At 37.1% G+C, this 19,236-nt stretch overlaps 4 protein-coding genes across 6 annotated transcripts; 2 read left to right on the forward strand and 2 right to left on the reverse strand.

Annotated features, from left to right (window-relative positions):
* The first annotated feature begins 2,901 nt into the window (after positions 1–2,901).
* On the forward strand, positions 2,902–9,125 carry LOC120894177 (leucine-rich repeat-containing protein 15-like). 3 transcript variants are annotated; one of them, XR_005738180.1, is made up of 4 exons: positions 2,902–3,044; positions 3,133–3,165; positions 8,368–8,587; positions 8,665–9,125. XR_005738180.1 is itself a non-coding variant. In XM_040296612.1 (2 exons), exons 1-2 carry the CDS (start codon positions 7,154–7,156, stop codon positions 8,674–8,676), a joined length of 1,446 nt encoding a protein of 481 aa, XP_040152546.1. In that variant the 5' UTR covers positions 7,150–7,153; the 3' UTR covers positions 8,677–9,125. The 3 variants fall into 3 exon arrangements, 1 of the variants encoding a protein (XP_040152546.1); XR_005738179.1 differs by lacking the exons at positions 2,902–3,044; positions 3,133–3,165 and adding an exon at positions 6,943–7,130; XM_040296612.1 differs by lacking the exons at positions 2,902–3,044; positions 3,133–3,165 and having other exon boundaries at positions 7,150–8,587.
* Positions 9,126–11,706: 2,581 nt separating this feature from the next.
* LOC120894208 (E3 ubiquitin-protein ligase MARCHF2-like) lies at positions 11,707–13,067 on the reverse strand. Its single transcript, XM_040296658.1, has 6 exons — positions 12,759–13,067; positions 12,531–12,665; positions 12,402–12,465; positions 12,184–12,333; positions 12,052–12,113; positions 11,707–11,960 (listed from the first exon to the last, which is right to left on the reverse strand). The coding sequence occupies exons 1-6, from the start codon at positions 12,917–12,919 to the stop codon at positions 11,888–11,890; spliced, it is 645 nt and encodes a 214-aa protein (XP_040152592.1). The 5' UTR covers positions 12,920–13,067; the 3' UTR covers positions 11,707–11,887.
* Positions 13,068–14,032: 965 nt separating this feature from the next.
* Positions 14,033–15,272, reverse strand: LOC120896921 (chymotrypsin-1-like). Its single transcript, XM_040301445.1, has 3 exons — positions 15,139–15,272; positions 14,499–15,070; positions 14,033–14,409 (listed from the first exon to the last, which is right to left on the reverse strand). The coding sequence occupies exons 1-3, from the start codon at positions 15,185–15,187 to the stop codon at positions 14,251–14,253; spliced, it is 780 nt and encodes a 259-aa protein (XP_040157379.1). The 5' UTR covers positions 15,188–15,272; the 3' UTR covers positions 14,033–14,250.
* Positions 15,273–18,179: 2,907 nt separating this feature from the next.
* Positions 18,180–18,975, forward strand: LOC120896922. Its single transcript, XM_040301446.1, has 3 exons — positions 18,180–18,359; positions 18,453–18,557; positions 18,617–18,975. Exons 1-3 carry the CDS (start codon positions 18,243–18,245, stop codon positions 18,821–18,823), a joined length of 429 nt encoding a protein of 142 aa, XP_040157380.1. The 5' UTR covers positions 18,180–18,242; the 3' UTR covers positions 18,824–18,975.
* Positions 18,976–19,236: the final 261 nt, after the last annotated feature.

Genomic DNA, 19,236 nt, shown 5'->3' on the forward strand with positions numbered 1-19,236 from the left:
ACTCCGAGATTCCCAGTCTCGTTCCGGGCTCAAGATCATCCCACAGTCCCCTCCAGAACGCTTGGACGTCCCCCACCACAGTTGAGCGCTTGTGATTGGGCCAATAGTACCGGTTCCAAGCTACCAGTACCGATGCCCACCTCACAGCATTCTCTGGGGCTCTTGGGCAGCCCCTTCCTACTCGTGTTACGATCCAGGAACAAAGCACTGGTCCCAAACATCCAATACCGATACCCGGTCTAACTATCTCTGGGACATTTGTGATCAAACCTTTCTCAAGCCCGTACTCCGAGATTCCCAGTCTCGTTCCGGGCTCAAGATCATCCCACAGTCCCCTCCAGGACGCTTGGACGTCCCCCACCACAGTTGAGCGCTTGTGATTGGGCCAATAGTACCGGTTCCAAGCTACCATTACCGATGCCTACCTCACAGCATTCTCTGGGGCTCTTGGGCAGCCCCCTTCCTACTCGTGTTACGATCCAGGAACAAAGCACTGGTCCCAATCATCCAATACCGATACCTGTCGTTACGATCGCTTAAACCTTTACGAACGAATCATTTCATACCTGTTTACAGGAAACAGCTTACTATTCCCTAAAGGATGCTGTGTTCGAACATCGCTCCAGCTGCTTTCTTTTGGTACACCTTCCTTGGAAAGCAGCACCGTCCCTTTGGTTAGGCTTCAACGAGCGGACAAAGCTCATCAAAACCGACATCCGGCAGCGCCACGAGGAGGCAGGGATCGGATTTTGCCAGTGGACTAAACGTACCATCAGCACCCTGGCGAGGCACATTCCTCTACTTTGGTACAGTCCACTGCGAGACGGATTCGCTAATACCGGCTCGTGCCGTAAAATGAAATTTCAATTGTGTGTTACATGTGATCAGACGGATTGCTGTATTTATGCAGGTATTGCAGAAGAGCAATTGTTGTATTATTGTATTATTGTGCAAAGTATTGTAAAATTTATTTAGTTAAAATCGTTGTATATAAATCTGTCTGATAAATCTCGTTAAATAGATAAGTCTATAAAGGCGTTTGTCCATGTCAATACTTGTTCTGTAATTGTATATTCTTTCTAAGACACGATAATAATCTTGTAATTGGCTTATAAACACAGTCGAAGTCGAATATTACGTATTTCCGCTAAAATACATGTGATGGATAGGATTTTTTTTAATTTATAATTTCTATAAACTTTTCCATTCATCTATAAGAAGTCTTACAGTCAATTGTGATGTTTCTCTCGTTTAATCCAATTGCTTTTTTTTTGCAAAAAAAAAATCATTTATTTTGAATTTGAAAATTCTTGAAATTGTACGGATGAACTATCAAAATTATAAAACCGCGGATATCGCTAATATCGCTTCAGTCAAGAATCGCGTAACTCGTGAACAGACTGTACATGCACGCTTCATAGCCAATACTGTCGGAGATGTACAGGTATTACCCGATATACGCTATACGCGATTTTGCTGTACGACTCTTCAAATGTGAGCAAATTGTACTGATATGGTCGAATTTTGAAGATCATTTGTAATAAAATTGTAATCTTCAGTTGAGATAGATAAAATAACTAACTTAGTGGCTAAAACCTACCATTTAATGCAAAATCATACGAAAATTAGCGATAATTTGAATGAAACTCGTCATTCGACTTACGCTATTGACTCCGGTCTGTATTAGTAGCGTATATTGGGAAATACCTGTACTACAATTTTGACCGACAAAAAAAGAAACAAAAAACACGATCCTTTTTTAACATAAGCTCTATTCTCATTTGGCCTTCACAGTTCCCCAGGTAAATCTTAGCTGATGGTTGTGTTTGAACTTCAATTTTGCTTGTATATCATGTTTTTCGTATTAAAATAACATACAATATTTGACATACCGACATACAGACCCTTCAATACTTCCACTCATGAAGCCACTGGTTAATTGTTAAAAACACGTATCTTTATATTAGCTTTGATAAACTCGGGCACTTTGCATATAGGGTTTCCCACGATTCATTGGTTGGTTCCCATCAATTTTTGGTATGTTTCCATTTTTTGGTGCGTTCCCACGATTTTTGGCCGTTTCTCAGAATTGTTTGGTCCAATTGTATTGATATCCAATCGGAAAATACCAATAAATTATTGGAACGAACCAAAAATCTATAGGAACTGACCAATAAATCGCGGGAAACCCTGTAAGACAAATGCCGGTTTGTACTTTTACTTCTTCCAGTACCGGTTCAAAACCGTGTTTGGAAATAACACACATTGACGGCTTTTTACTCTCGGGGAATAATCGCTACTGCGTCATTAACCCATACTAGTGTATCTTCTCGTACAGCTCATAGTTTACCATGTGCCCCAACGCTCGGAAGAATATTTGTACATTTTCACCTTTAAAATCACATTTTTACAATACCACAAGAAACTACTGACAAAACTACACACAACACGAATCAACACATTTTACTGATTTTCACTTGCGATTCCAGTCCGCTTGAAGGCGACGTTTGTCCTTGGTTCGAGCCGTCCAGAGTGTGCGAGAGATGCTATCAAACTGAAGAAACGAGAGAAGTCCATCGCGGTTCTTGTACTCTTTCGCAGGGTAGACATACATTTTGCTTTGCTATGCGCTGTGCTACGGGTATCATTGAGGAATGAGAGAGCGAGAGAGAGAGAGAGAGAGAGAGAATACGAAAGGCAATTTTGAAGCTGGGCAAACAAGGTTGCCAAATGGTACGATTGTCAATGTGTGAGAGCTTACCTAGAGCCGGCTGATCGTGTGTTACTCACACCGCTATGAAATTCCTGTACCTCTCGTGCCGTTAAATTCAAAATAGAACATTGACACCAACACATGCACATCATAAATTGGAGGGAAAATTCGCGATGATGAATTGTATTATTTCAGATTCTATTGGAATTATTATGCCTTATTGCAAACTATTTAACACGTTGTACAGTGACGCATTTAATTATTTTTTTTACTCAGGAGTAACGGTCCAAAAAGGCCGTATTGCTTAAGCATTTAATTATTTAATATAAGCGTAAGTATAATATAAGCATCATCGCTATCAATATAATTATGTAGCTCATGTGTATAAAAGTAGATTTTTCTGTGCTCTCATTTCTCAGATATTGTTACCAGTCGACAGGCAAATTTTAAAGGTAATATAATCATACCATGTACCGTACATTTAATGTCGATTTAATGCCTATTTTTCATGTAAATTGTACCCCTTGTTGTGCCTGTGATTATGAAGGATTGAATTCCTAATCATGTCAGTTCGTATTTTGTTATGTTACTTGACCATTATTTTGCTCTGTCTGCATCTACGCTAGATTGCAGGTACATGTTAGCAATACATTACAATTTGTATGATTGAAACATGGGTAGTAGCTAGATCTGTCAACAGTATGGTCAATAAGTAATGTAATTCCATGGAACAAAAGATGGAAACAACCACGTGTTTGCGTGGTAGGAGCAAATACGTGCAGAGAAATGGCGAGAGGTACAGCTGTTCGTAACAAAAAGAAGATAACAAAGCAACTGCAAAAACGAAACGAAAGGCAGGAAGAGCATGAGAATCGTACCATCTTTCGCGAGAGAGTTTACAGGGTTTGCGATGTGTTTCGGATTTCACGATTTGTTTTTTTTTATCACGTTCAGCGCTAAAAACTTGTGTGAACTTTCCCCTGTGCCGACGGGGGTCCGATCGGACCGCCAGAGCCGTTTTGATTGGAGAGTATTTTCTCAGGGACCGACAGTGCATATTCTTCCTAAGAACATCGTCGGCCTGTATTGTAATGACATTTTTTTTTTTTAATTTTCCTGTATGATCCCAAATGAAACATAAATGCAGTTTAAATTGATTGTCTAATGAATTTTATTAAAACAATTCAAACACATGTGAGGTTTTTTGACCGATAGCTTAAATTTGGAACTCTACGTAAACACAAAATCACTCTGATGTGATCAAAATTGCTCTGACCACATCAGTAAGTTGTGAATTTAGCCAAAGGTATCAAGACATCGCTTTGGAGATTTGATTGTTTCGTTTCTAAAGAAATGTTTACTGAGTGCATGGTCTGGTTCTTTACTCGCTTATCAGTTTTGCATTGTATTGTTTCGCCGTACCGTGTGCGCTGCTCGCTCGTGGTCGACTTATGACGAAGTGCCGACACACCAGAAAGCTGTGCAAAATACGCGTAGCGCTCAACGTGTTAAAATGTGTCTAGACAACATTCTAACTGTCTCGTTTGCCAAATTTACATGTGAAACTAATAAACGACAATCGCTTAGTCGTTCTCAATCATAGGAAAGAAATGGTATTTTACACGTTCAGCCCGGCGCTGATTTTCATAAACTTTCAGTTCCGCCGGCTTTTAGAACGCAAGCAGTGGATTTTGTAAAACCGCATGTAGAAAAAATGAGATTTTTCGCTATAATTCAATTTTACTCTTCATCAATGCTGTTGTGTGTAGGATGAGGGATGTAGATTTAAATAGAGGTTAAAAATTCATCATTTCAAAGATTTAACTACCTTTGGCCGTACTCTGTTTAATATCCGAAATTATATTGTTTAACGTGCGGATCAAAAATGTGTGGACTTCCGAGCATGCATTCTACCCAAATATCATCATAATTGTTTGACATCCCTGATCTATGCATTGCAGGGCTTATGCTACTCTCCGCCTTGGCGCTAGCGTTGTACTAAAACAAAAGGTAAAAGACAATTTCACACCCAGTCAATGCACAGTGGGCAGTTTGGAACAACTGCCGTCAAAAGAAATATGAAATCGCCTAAACTCGTGGTTATTGTTAAAATTAGACATTTTTGATTGGTATTATTGTCCTTTCCATAAATGGCTCTGCAGCTCTTTATGATCAAATATTATACATGTGTTTATTCTAAAAAATCATGTTTTTTTAATTATTTTTTTCTTTCAACCAAGTAATGTATCATACACCTGTTCTCACTTTCCTCTGAATCTTTATCCGGTTGCTATGGATCACAATCCATGAGAATGGATCGCAATCAACTACGTCTGAATCGTTTTCAGCTTCGTCTGAATCGTTTTCAGCTACGTTTGGATCGCTCTCAGCTCCCTTTGGATTTTACGGTAGCTCGCGCAAATTTCATTGCATCGCAGCCGTTTATTCTGTGACCGCGGGACACATTTGCATTCCAAGGAAAGAATTAAATAATTAATGCATTCAATTGTAAAATCTAATCACTTTTTTAGGTGAAGCTTACATCACCATTCATACTTTATTGATTATTTGATCAAACTTTTCCAAACAAACATGCACAATCTTCTTCTTTTTAACGTGACGACCTACGTAGTCATTCAGTCCTGTTTAGGCTTTCGAGATTTAGCCGGATATTCCTTCTTTGCTATGGAGGGACGGTCTGGTTGGGAATCTATTCTGATGCATAGAAGCCGATAATTCTGTCAAATGTTATTCATTGCTTAAAAATCGGTTTTCAACACAAGTTCCCAATTGGGTCCCAAACATAGAACAATATGAAATGTTTGCTTTTCGAATCATTTATTATGAGGAGGATCGTGAGGTACGCCAAGCGGTCACTAAATAAACTATGCGCCGCAACAAAATTTGCGCGAGCTAACGTAAAATCCAAAGGTAGCTGAGAGCGATCCAAACGTAGCTGAAAACGATCCAAACGTAGCTGCAAACGATTCAGACGTAGTTGATTGCGATTCATTCTCATGGATTGCGATCCATAGCAACCGGATAACGATTCAGAGGAAAGTGAGAACAGGTGTAAGAAACCTTAAAAACAAGTTTTTGTAAATTATAATCTAGCTGTAGCTAGCCTCAACTACAGTACATGAAAAACAATTCAAAATTGACAATTGAATAAGCATTTAAAAAAAATTCCTTTGATGATTTATAACTTCTTAATGATTTATTTAAAAAATGTATTTACTTTACGTTGATCCTTACAAAATGAAACAAAACAGCTTGACAAAAAGATATTTTTTATTTTTTAGGCTTTATTCCGGCAAATGCCGACTGTGCAATTGGTTGCTTGTTTGTTTAACTTATAGAGACTATGAGCATCTCTGCTTCATTCGTCTCTAACTCATGCAATGCAATACTATTTCCGTTTCATTTTTCGGTGTAATTACATGCAATGTTTAAATTAATGTTTATAAATATATTGGAGCGCCGTTTATCCGGGCTTCTCGGGATTTGAACTCGCCCGGATAAGCGAATAACACGGATAATGATTATTTTATTACCAATTCCAGATTAGGTTTTGGAAAATTTTCTTATTTTCTGATAAAAATAACCCAATTTTCATTAACTTAATGTTTTTCCAATGAGAATATTTGAAATTTGCCATGAATTATAGTGTTTTTTGTTATGACAATGTGCTCTTATAACCGCTTTTTCAAATATCCTCCTCATAACGCAATGTCACTTTTTTATTGAGCTGTCATTTCTCACCATCACGGATAAATGGAAAGCCGGATAAAAGGTACCCGGATGAACGGAGCTCCACTGTATATACATACATTTTCAGAACAATGTATTACACATAAATACGATGCACGGTGACCAATTATGAATATGATGGTCCAAATATTTTACAGCAAACATTAAATAAAATACAGTTTAGAGCCGTTTATCCGGGCAAATCGGACTCGAAATCGCTCGTGACACGTAATATTTCAGTATTGTTGCTCCCATTGTAAACAGAGCAGGGGCAACGATAGTGACCTTTTATTTTGCATCGGAAAAGGAATACAATAAAGCATTGCTTACTGCTTACTCATACAATTTGCTTGTACTAAAACCGAATAGATAGCGTCCTAAGCATATTTTTAGCACATTCATTGGCATATTTTTGTCTTAAATCGGATCATGCCAATAGTTTTTCGATACTATCGGTATTTTTCTTATGAATGAGTGAATCATCGTTTCTGTTTCTATTTCGGTACCCACTTGTGCCCTTCGATTCTGATAATGTAAACAAGATCTAAAACATTCTCTCCACATATTCTCAGAACTCATCGTTGAATCTTATAGCCATACTCACAAACACTCTGTTGTCGGCCACATCTAGCACAAACGTTCCAACAAGCTAATCGTTATTGTTCCTGTGAGTTGCTTAACAAAATCGTGATGATTGTATTGCAAGTTGTCGTGATAATGCTGTTAACCAGCCGCAATTCCGCTGATTGTCAATCAGTAGTAAATCATAATAACGAAAGTGTAAATTTGAGCACACAGAACGATTGGAGCTGTGCGAGACTATTAAACCATTGTTTGATTGTTACAACCGTAAACTACCGTGTACCTGGTAAAGAATTTGCCATCAACTTCGACTGCAATGTGCACCCGGTAAAGAATGCACATTCGGACAAAGTGTTTCGAAAGGTTACGAGCTACCGCATGGATGGCAGAAACGCATACAGCGATACTGGATTTGGCTTAGAGTATCTGAGTTTTCCAGACAAAATAACCACACTGGTGCTGCATGGTTACTGTGTGCGTATCCAGAGGGCCGTGCCGTTGTACCGTGATTTTCATAATCTTGAGCTGCTGGAGTTAATTAACTGTAATGTGAATCATATCAATGGAGATGTTTTTCAAGATCTGCCAAAGTTGCAAAAGTTAGTACTAAATAGCAGCACATTTGGGGTAATGACCCATGATGTGTTTCACAAACTCATACAATTGAAAGAGTTGTTCATAGAGAATTGTACAAGAATACAGTTCACGGCGAGCGATTTGGTAAACATTCAACTAATTGCTGTAAGAAATAGTACGGTGTACCAAATTTCTTCAATATTCGATTATCTACCATCAACGTTAAAGACAATCAATTTCGTCAATGTGCTGACCCATGAGATTCCAAATATAACGCTACGATCGTCAGATGAAGAGCAAAGTGCTGTGGAAGATGTTGCCGTAGTCCAAAGTTTGCTCTCTTGCGTGATTGTAAAAAGTTTGCCACGATTGATTTCACTAAACCTTTCAAGGAACTCGCTATCTGAGAACTCAATAGTGTTGCACAATCTACCGTCGCTGGTTACATTAGTGTTAAGCCATAACGGATTTAATCAAGTATCAGTAGCTTTATTTACATCCGGATCTTCATTAAACGTACTCGATCTTAGTCATAATCAAATTTCTTACATACATCCCAAAGCGTTCAGTTCATCACCTTTGCTACGGATGGTAAATCTTTCGTACAATTTGCTTTTGAGCATGGAACATTTTGCGCCTCTGCCTCGCCTCGAGCGAATCGAAATCGATAAAAATCCGTGGGATTGTTTGTGGTTAAACAAATGTCGAGTTATTAATCCGTCACTCTTTGAAATTTTTCGATATAGCAAACGATTCGACGTACTTTCAGTATGGGGTCTACCGTGCCGGCTGGAAGATACAAAGGAAATTTCAACTAGTCCCCCATTCGACCGGAGTGAAGAAACCATAGCTAATTCTGTTAGTGCATATCCACAAGGAAAAATATTCACTAAAGGAAGGAAAGAATCAATCGTTCAACCGTTGTCTACTGCTACAAATTCGTTTAAAATATTAATAACAATATCGGTTGGTGTATTAGTATCAAATGTTATAATTTTACTTTACAACCGTTATCGTAAAATTTTACATGTTCCTTTCTATAGGTATCTTACTAAAACGAATTCAATTGGTGATGCTGGAACAGAGAAAAGCACCTCCTTTTGGTACGAGGTACCAGTTGGTGGTGATCCTAATGCAATGCCACTGAATAATATATATGAAGAAATTTGTGATTCAGACACACGTCGTGATTTATATGACGCACTGAACTTCCATCGAGCTCAAGAACAGTAATCAGCGTAATAAAAATGTTGTAAATGACAAGTTCATAGAACATAAATAAAAAACATAATAGAGCTGAGTATCAATGCATTATGTTGGGTATTTATTAGACTAGATGTTAAGTGTTAAATCATAACTGGTAACTTTAAATTCCAAAATATCAGCAAGGATCATAGTGTAGCATATCTTCTATTCGCAACTTATTATAATACACACTATCAGCTATAGACACATTGTAACACACTTCGGAAAGCCAAAACACACCATTCATTATAACACATCAGCAAATTAATCCACACCATAGCAACATATCCAGACCATACCGTCCATAGAAAAAACCATTGAGACACATTCATCAAAAACAACCGAAACGCGCAACATAAGCAATTCAAGCGTTACTGCAGTAAAGTGGACAAACAGAGATCGCATAGCAACTTATTGCTAAAAGCGCAGTGTAGGCAAAAATCGACGAACGCACCCGTTCTTTAGCCAGACACATTTAGCTCATCACATTACAACAGTTTATACTTTCCAGAACCTTCTAAAACACTAAAAATACAGCATAGGCATAATGACAGACACCTCATTCCGATACAATTGCACCTCATATCAATAACCTTTAATTAGGACAAAAACACGTTGCAAAACCAAATGTACGAAACTCATTGAGTATAAATAAAACCAATTCCGACCGTGGCGGTCAGATTCGTTCGGACTGCCAAGATAGGACGTTACGCTTCCTAATACTTCGTCTTCCAACTTATTTCAAGAGTTTAGTTATGTCCCCTTACCCAAGGTAAGGCTTCTAAACTTCAACGTTTCCTGTAAGGGAAACCCCTTCTGGGTTTCTATGAACGCCTGGACGATCAAGTGTCCGAAAAGTCCGCTTCGAACAAAGTGTTATTCCACCTCGGTTCATGTACAGTATGTACCGTATGTACGCTCAACATATTAGAATTACAATAGTAAAAATGAAGAAACTATTGATCTATGAATGCTCTTTAAAGGTATGGGCATATTTGTATCGTTGGATCAGGATGGAAAGCTGAATAATTGCTTCAAAGATCAATAATTGCTAATCGTCGTTAAAAAGCAATTATTTTATTATAGTGCCGATACAAAATCAATCTATTATTTCTTTAAATCAAATGAATTCCACAATTTTTAAATTAGGTAAATTGAGCTATCTCACATGTAGAGCACTCCTGAAGCAGAGCGGTTGTAGCGTAGAACAAGTAAGTAAGTGATACTTGTTGTTTGAATTTTGTAAAAATACAAAATGATCCTCGAGCATGATATCGATATCATATTATTCTAAACATTCAATAACTTTTTTTTTTAATTTTGTGAACCGTTTTATGGACTTGTTATACAAAAAACTTGATGGAGGTTCCTTTTCTTAGACATATTTGCAATGTAAGATGCGCGATTTTATCGTTCATATATTTTTCCTTCAAAACTAATATTTTTTATAACTCTTATAACATGAAATATTTTATACATAAATATATATCAATCAAATCATGTAACAAATACAATATTTTTCGTTTTGGTAACGACCTACTACATAATTACACCGGTTTATACAGCCTTTCGAGACGCATTAAGTGTACTTGGCAGTCGAAAAGAGTCAACCCACGCCGAGCATGTTGTTAAGTCGAACAAGTTGCTGATTTCCCCAGGTATGCTATATAATGGCATTATAAAGATTCCTTGTTACTAACTAATTTAATTGACTCAAAAACCAGTTAATGATAGATGCATTTTTCTTATGTAAACCAATGATTTGCGTTTAACCAATATGGATATATTTCCTTTTGTAGCATATCTGCTATACAGAACTTATTATAATACACACTATCAGCTATAGACACATCGTAACACACTTCGGAAAGCCAAATCACACAATTGCAACACATTCATTATAACACATCAGCAAATCAATCCACACCATTGCTACACCCAGACAATACCGTTCATATAAAAAACAATTGAGACACATTCATCGAAAACAACCGAAACGAGCAACATAAGCAATTCAAGCGTTACTGCAGCAAAGTGGACAAACAGAGAACGCATAGCAACTTAACGCTAAAAGCGCTGCGTAGGCAAAGATCGACCAACGCACCCGTTCCTTGGCTAGAACAGTTGAAACTTTCCAGAACCTTTGTAAAAACACTAAAAGCGCAACATAGACACAAATTGATAGACACCTCACTCCAATACAATGTATGAATTGCACCTCATATCAATAACCTTTAATTAGAACAAAAACACATTCCAAAACCAAAATGTATGAAACCCATTGAGTATAAATAAAACCAATTCCGACCGTGGCAGGTCAGATTCGTTCGGACTGTCAGGATAGGACTATCCCCATCCAACATCTATCGACTTCTCATTTAAAGAGTTTAGTTATGTCCCCCTACCCAAGGTAAGGCCTCTAAACTCCAACGTTTCCAGTAAGGGAAACCTCCTAAAGGTTTCTATGATCGCCTGGACGATCAAGTATCGAAAAGTCCGCTTCGAACAAAGTGTTATTCAACCTCGATACTTGTCAGCGAAACACTGACCTACCGCGATGGTACGCGTTGATCAGTTGTACCGTTGTACGCTCATCAGATTACATGGCGACCGTATCAAAAACCGAACATACTATATGACGACCATAGCTATCTCCAAACCGACTACACTTTGTACTTGATTGCAATAAAATACCACTGGCATGTTATTAATTTAAACATATAAATTATACATCGAAATTAAACATGTTCGTATGACAAGAAAAATGTATGACTAAAATGTCGGCATACAAGAATATAAATATATCACACCTGATCATACAATAAATATATTTCCAAATATCAGGAGCTTTCTTCCAATTCTTTTTTCTACTTTTCTTTTATTTCAAAGACACACAAATCGAATGAAAAAAGAATATGAATGTAAATGTATGTTAAATTTACATTTTGCAGTTCCCGAGCTAATTTGTGAAGGCAAAAATGTTTTAAACTAATCAAATTTGTGAAACAACAGAGGTGTATTCTAAACAGTTTCCATAGGATAATCGACTACGTCTAAGCGTGACAATCGAACATTTCTGGCTGATCTCCACCAACTGTAAAAAAATAACGAATAAATATTTCATGTGAAATATTGTTTATCTCATGCCTCTTAATGCTTAATATATTTGCTAATTTTGAACTTACCGGTACCAGGGCATTAAATGGTCTCTTGCTATGATAATAACGTTCGCAGAGTAAGCAATCATCTGAAAAGAATAACGAATCAGCGATTTATTTTAAATTATGTATATGAGACCAGAGAAACTGCATACAGACCACCAACGATAGAAAACAAATGACAGCCACTTTAGCTAATTCCTCTCCAAATGGATCGTGTTCAGAATGTTGAAAACGCAACACCAACATGCAAACCAGAGTGAGCATAAAGCACACAAATGACAATATAGAGTAGATCAAAAGATCCGACTGCGGTAAAGAAATTAAATTTAAGTTAAAAAAATAAATATGTAACTAGAGTATTAGGAATATCTTACCATCAATAGATTCCGGTTATCTGGATTACGGTACCATACTAGCACTGACTCGCAACAACCATAACTGTAAAACATGAACAATATCTTACATTAACCAAACCACTGCCTTTGTAGGCATTTGGTACTTACCGAAGCGTTTCGTGGGTTTGGAAATTGTGCAAACACAACTCACACCGAGTAAGTCCGGAACGGTTTAACCAAAGCTCCAAACATTCCAAATGCACGTATTTCATCGATCCCTTGCACAGACATGGAGATATCATGCTGTTAATGAAAGTATGAGAAGTATCAGCATATGTTGCTTTAAACTTGCTTATAGTTTTCCACTAGATGTAAGTGTTTAATTTAATATCTTACCTTATCTCATCGCTAGAGCCCTGACAAATACGACACACTACTGAATCAATGCTGCTGCCGCGGGGTTGACTGATGCATATGCCCGAAAGTGAATGATCTCTGCCAATATCACTGGAATCCGACGATTTTCGTACGTCATCTTCTGAAAGCTTACGATTCATTTAGTTGACTGTTCAAAATTACTCAAATTTCGAATACTACAAGTATAAACTAATTTTGATATTTAAATAAATTCCGCCTCTAAAACTGGTGATAGCATATTTGCTAAATAGAACAACAATATACTGTTTGCTAGATTGTTTTTCTATGTCTAAATTATGTTTTTACTGCATGGCTTGCTTAGTAGTGCCCATGTGAAAAGTAAAAATTGAATACGATTTGTACTATGTTAAAATTGGGAAACGATTATAAAACAACTTATAAATAGCAAAAAAACATGTTTTTAACGAAAAGTTTTTTTTATATTTCACAATTATTAATGAATTACGTATAATTTACGTTTACACGGGCGCGTAAACATGTATAACAGCTCCGTAGAGATACCTATCATGAGAATTTCTGCGTTTCCGTAGCAGCGCGTTCGAATGACATTTCATTTCTATGGCTGGGTTGTTACAGTGGCGGTCACCTAAAGTCGGACAACGGAATAATTTAAGAGGGTATTAATATTTTTCTAATCATTGGGTATTATTATTGGGCCACGCCTGTACGTATTCTCAATTTAATTAAGCTTTAACATTTAACACATCTATTTTGGTTTTAAATAAAAAAAATTAATCTATTTTTTTAATTCAAGCTGTACTACTCCCAGCACTATTTGCGGGCAACCATTTGCGTGTGTGATGTTGATTTTGGTTACTTTATCATGTTCCATTGTCATAACAAAAAAGCGTTATAATTCATGGCACATTTCAAATATTCTCATTGGGAAAACATGTAGTTAATGAACTAGCTAAGATTTACTAAAACATAACATTTAAGACAAAAGATCAGGAATTTGTGATAAAATGTATACATTGACTCTCTCTCCGTGTTATTGGAGTATCCGGGCGAGGTCAAGTCCCGATGAGCCCGGATAAACGGCGCTCCACTGTAATTCCCTCTCTTTGTTACGATCGGGACAATCATTCGGAAATTCACGGCCCTATTAAGTTTAGCCGCTCTCTCCTAATATGCATCTCAGGCGCTCTCTGTCAACTTTCATAGGAAGACAGCCGTACGATCGAATCGATCATTAATGTATTAACGATAATAAAATTTAAAAAAAAAACACATTTTTCAATTGCTTTATGTGAAAAGGTTTATTCATTTTGCATTTTTAGTTATCAACAAATCGAGTAACAAAGAGAGCGTAGTTTATTTTTAAGGATAATAAACAAACGCTGGTACATAGATGAATATAAGTTGTGGTCTGTTCTTTAAAGTGTGTTCAAGCTACAGCTTTGTTGAGGAAGCGAATGTTCACAGAAAAAATATGATGCTGCTTAGGTGTTTAAACACTATAACCACTAGCATGTTGATTGATAAAATCAACATAGTACGACACCTTGGTTAACACGCCGGGATATGGAGCGATAGCACACGGTTTAATACTCCAGGAAACGATGCCCACCTGGAATTCTTTATATATCAAGGGACCACCAGAATCTCCCTGGAAGTATACGAATTTGAGTTAAAAATAAGATTACCACATCTAAAAACATGCACTATTACGTAACCAACGTTATATAGTATACTTACACTGCATTGGCCTTTTCCACCGCCAGGCTCGGCTGCGCAAATCTGTGTTGGATAAATGTGATTGGAGTGGATACGATTACATTCATCGTTCGGCACTGCATAGTAATCGATCTCCTGCAAAGTGGTCTGGACTGGTCCATCTGAAGCATTGCGGCCCCATCCAACAAGCGTCACCAGATTAGACTCCTGCACGTCGATTTCGAAAAATCGTTTCGGCAGTCGAACCGGTTGCACCTGGTCACTAAACACCAGCGGTTTGCGCAGTTTCAGCAGAGCAATATCATCAATATAGCTGTCGCCGGGGTTGTATCCGGGATGAATTACAACATCCTCAATCGCATATACGGATTCGTCTTCAGTCCGGGAAATGTCGGCCCTTCCCACCTGTATCGTCTGGTACAGGGGCGTAGTGTAATCGACGCAGTGGGCAGCCGTAAGAATCCAGCGATCATTTAAGATACTGCCACCACACGAATGACCTCCACTAGCACCACGCAGAGACACAACAAATGGATAGTTTTCGATTGCTGCATCCGTACCGTTGACGATCTTTGATTGATCGATTGGACCAGCTATGGGACGAAGATGAAATTACATATCGAAACGTCTTAGAAACTTACAACCTACAATTAAAACATACCCTGCGCTAGTCCAATAAACGCAAACGTAGCTACTAGCGGCAAAATCATCTCGATTAACGTTCCACTTCCCAGACGCGCACAGAACTAACCTCTGCTACACTGTCAAGCTAAAGTATGCCCAATCATGGGCTTTATATTTCAGATAACGCCGTAATCACTCCAATGCGGAGGATAAGCTACTTGTACAATTAATATATTGTTACAATACACCATACCGTATACCTAAATATCTATTGTTGATAATCTGCCAATTGAAATCTACACACTCACCCCTAGCTCCGTCCTTCTGCTTTCCTCGCCATTTCCTCTACACTTATTGCGCGCATTTGAAACTTGGTCAATCTTATCTGATCATTGTAGTAGTAGTAATCTATTGTCTGAGAAAGTGTACACACCGCCATGATATTGAAGTCTCTATTTTAGAATCGTCACGATTAATCTTATCATGTATGGATGTTTGCTCGCACTAAATAAGCTATTTTTTAGTTGAATAGTTTTAATTTTAGTAAGCATCTTTTTAATGCTAATCAAACAATATTGTTAATGAATAATAGTTTCTGTTGTATGAATCAATATTCATACTATTGGAGCCTTGCACGATAATAGCCAGTTTCTATATATATTTTGAAAGATAGCGACAGAGGACAAACGCTAAACAAATGCTAACGCACTATTAGGTTAACTCATGTATGATTTAATTGGCTTTGAAAAGATAAAATAAAAATAGTTCCATTCGATGAAGCAAGCCTGGTGAGGTAGGGGAAAGCGGAGCAAAAAGGCACTGTTATGGATTTTGTACAGTACTTTGGGGAATTTGGATTGGAATTGGTACGTCAAAAGGCGTTTGACAGCTTTTACCTCGCCAGGAAAAATGAATTGGTCTTGACCAATGTAGATTCTGTCAAGAAGTAGAATTCCACTGCCAATGTGTAAAATGGTAGTTTTTTTTAGAAAGAAGCACATAAAGTAGATCTGAAAATGTCTTCGTAAAACAACTAATTCGGCATAAACTTATTATTGTAAAAAGATTGATTTTTTTTCATAAAATTCTTTTCAACTTCTTGCTCATCAAAAACAATCAGAAGTTTACGCATTAAAATCAAATTAAAAAATCAAATCAAATTAAAAATCAAAATTGTGAAAATGTATAGTGCCGGGTAAAATGGTCTATGTGGGCTATGGGACCAAGTGGTCATACACCAAATGTCAAAACACATCAAAACCAATCCGCTACAATATATTGTAGCGACTTTACCTTACACCATAGCCTCATCATGTTAATCCAGTTAAAATATACCAACCATTTTGCCTCAAACTAGAACGAACACTTTGCCCCAAGTGAAACATTTTAAAAACTTTCTTCTTCTTCTTCTTTGGCTCAACAACCGATGTCGGCCAAGGCCTGCCTGTATCCACTTGTGGGCTTGGCTTTCAGTGACTAATTGATTCCCCCCCATAGCAGGATAGTCAATCCTACGTATGGCGGCACGGTCTGTTTGGGGATTGAACCCATAACGGGCATGTTGTTAAGTCATACGAGTTGACGACTGTACTACGAGACCGGCCAAAACTAAAAACTTAAAAACTGTACATTACATTAAAATGGTTACTTTTTTCACGTAAATCATAGATAAATATCATCTGCCTGCATTCACATTTTTTGTTTTCTCCAATTATTTGTTAAATTTTTACGGAAGCTTATTTTCGAGGTCCTGAAAATTACATCGCTTTGAGCAAACGTTTTTTTGCTAATTTATTCAATTATATTGAATACTTAGGTTATAAAACGTTCATGGTAGGCTTTAAACATTGTATATGATGTTTTTCAATCATTAGAAGTCATTATAAACGTTAACGTAAACGTGATAAACGTGTTAATTTATCAAAAATACAGGTGACCATTTCGCCCCACCTAACCATGTTGCCCCCATTGCAACCATTGGCCAGTCTCGTTGTACAGTCGTCAACTCATATGAGCTAACTACATGCCCGTCGTTATGGGTTCAAGTCCCGGATAGACCGTGCCCCCATACGTAGGACTGACTATTCTGCTATGGAGGGTGGGTAATCCATAAGCCACTGAAAGCCAACCCCACAAGTGGTATATGCAGGCCTTGACTGACAACGGTTGTTGAGCCAAAAAGAAGAAGAAGAAGAAGAACCATTTAGCCCCACGTTCCCCTATATAAAGAGTATACCTCATTCAAACATAAAATGATACACAATTCTTGAAATCCAATATTACGGAAAGCAACGGTCAATTGGGAATGGAAAATACAAGCTTCTTAAGCTTTCTAACTTAAACCGTCAGAAGGGCCATTTCGAATAAAAATGATTAACTAATGTTTACAGGAGCTACACTCTTTTCAGGCATTGTTTTAATAATAACATTATTTTTCTCTTAGCAATGACAAGGTAGAGAAAAAAAACAATTTAAAAAGAATTACTAATTAAATATATTATGAAAACAGAGATACACGAACACAAACATCGTTATGAAGTAGACTCGTGTAGAAATTTGAAGTTGTTATAGTTTTGTGATGATTAAATAATAATAATAATAAAAATACGATCGATGAAAACAAAACACACATGAAAACCAAAAACTTAACAAAAATAATTCGGTTTACGCTGTTTTGCTGGACATTTAATTCATTCGTAAGGGTTTCAATTTTCTGTACGAGCAACATTGCAGCACGCCTACTTTCTTAGAGCTTTTGTTTGAATTGTTTGAAAGCTTTCAACAAAGCTTTCAATAGCTTTTGGAATTTTAAATAATCCCCAGTTGAACTTTCAAATGCGAAAACCAGGGACGTTGTGGTTTGAATTTCTTATTCTTATTTGGCGTAATAACAGTAGTTGATCTAGACCTGTCCAAGCCGTTTAGCAAACGTTACAAATAGATTCTTTCCTTCTTCCTTCTGCAACATTCTTTGTATGTTATTTATTCAAGTTATTTACATTACACGCTCATTGCTCTGTAACAATCTGTTTAAATAAAACACTCCCATGTTACATGAACTGTGCGTCTACACCGTAGTTAGGCCTCCATTAACAATCATGACTCAGTTCAATTGTAGGTCGCGCTTTGTAATGATCTATTATGGCTGGCATAAGAGTAGTTTTAGTTGTGTTACTTTTTGTAATGATAGCTTACATGTGCGTTACTGTAGGTGCAAAGAAATCAAGCATGGACAACAATTTTCTGGAAGATGAATTGGTAAGACACCATATTAAAGTTGCACTAATTTTATGTCACCTTTATGAAAAAAATGGAATAAGAAATCAAGAATATTTCCTTTTTGCACCAAAGTTCCCCATCTACGAGTGTGACGAACGAAGCCGAGATTGGACTACACGTTGCCTAGTACCTTTGACTAATGCACAAATGTCAGTGGACCTATGCAAGACTGGTGAGGTATGTGTACACTTTTCCTTCAACCAAAATATCAGACTAGTAAATCGTACAATTTTTAGAGACACGATCAACATTTTCTGAAACGTTGTGCGAAGGAGCTGCAAATATTGGGACAGTCGTGTCCACAGCCGGTCTCAGTGTCAGATCTGGCTAAAAATATGCAGGATCACAAACCACCACCTATGCCGCACGATTCACCAAACATGCCGAAAGTTCCAAAACAAATGTCAAAAACTAAAAAAATAAAAAGTAAATTGGAACTGTAAATCATAGGTTTAAATTATATTAAAGGAAATTTAGCTTATGCTTAGCAAAGCGCACTGGTGTGACTATGTAAGAAATATATTATAAAGGATTTGGATTAGCCCTTGATTGGTAGAAAACATATTTGGAGATAATAAATTTCATAGAATTGTAATACGTTGTAAACAAAAATTTAAAAAAATCAATATTTTCTAAATAATTCTGATGTGAATTTTATTATATTTCATTCAAATTTTAGCAATATTGCTGTTATAAGGCCTAAGATATAAAAGTAAAAATAGATATCAAATGAAAGGACTCAAGAGATAATGTGCGGGCACATATCACACTTCATTACAGCATCGAATTACAAAAAAAAAACAGAGTAAAATAACAGTAAATAAAACGTTGAAACGGTACTCCACCGGTACTTAAA

Source organism: Anopheles arabiensis, chromosome 2 (genome assembly GCF_016920715.1).
Source record: "Anopheles arabiensis isolate DONGOLA chromosome 2, AaraD3, whole genome shotgun sequence".
Classification (NCBI taxonomy): domain Eukaryota; kingdom Metazoa; phylum Arthropoda; class Insecta; order Diptera; family Culicidae; genus Anopheles; species Anopheles arabiensis.

Bases quoted from the DNA above. Each gene is read 5' to 3' on its own strand.
- LOC120894177 (XM_040296612.1), top strand. From the start codon at position 7,154: ATGATTGTATTGCAAGTTGTCGTGATAATGCTGTTAACCAGCCGCAAT.
- LOC120894208 (XM_040296658.1), bottom strand. From the start codon at position 12,919: ATGAATCGTAAGCTTTCAGAAGATGACGTACGAAAATCGTCGGATTCC. The intron at 12,666-12,758 runs GTAAGATATTAA...TTTCATTAACAG, and splicing joins GGCTCTAGCGATGAGATAAG to CATGATATCTCCATGTCTGT. The intron at 12,114-12,183 runs GTCTGTATGCAG...TATTCTTTTCAG, and splicing joins TTTGTTTTCTATCGTTGGTG to ATGATTGCTTACTCTGCGAA.
- LOC120896921 (XM_040301445.1), bottom strand. From the start codon at position 15,187: ATGATTTTGCCGCTAGTAGCTACGTTTGCGTTTATTGGACTAGCGCAG. The intron at 15,071-15,138 runs GTATGTTTTAAT...TTCGTCCCATAG, and splicing joins GTTTATTGGACTAGCGCAGG to CTGGTCCAATCGATCAATCA. The intron at 14,410-14,498 runs GTAAGTATACTA...GTATACTTCCAG, and splicing joins GTGGAAAAGGCCAATGCAGT to GGAGATTCTGGTGGTCCCTT.
- LOC120896922 (XM_040301446.1), top strand. From the start codon at position 18,243: ATGGCTGGCATAAGAGTAGTTTTAGTTGTGTTACTTTTTGTAATGATA. The intron at 18,360-18,452 runs GTAAGACACCAT...TTTGCACCAAAG, and splicing joins ATTTTCTGGAAGATGAATTG to TTCCCCATCTACGAGTGTGA. The intron at 18,558-18,616 runs GTATGTGTACAC...TACAATTTTTAG, and splicing joins ACCTATGCAAGACTGGTGAG to AGACACGATCAACATTTTCT.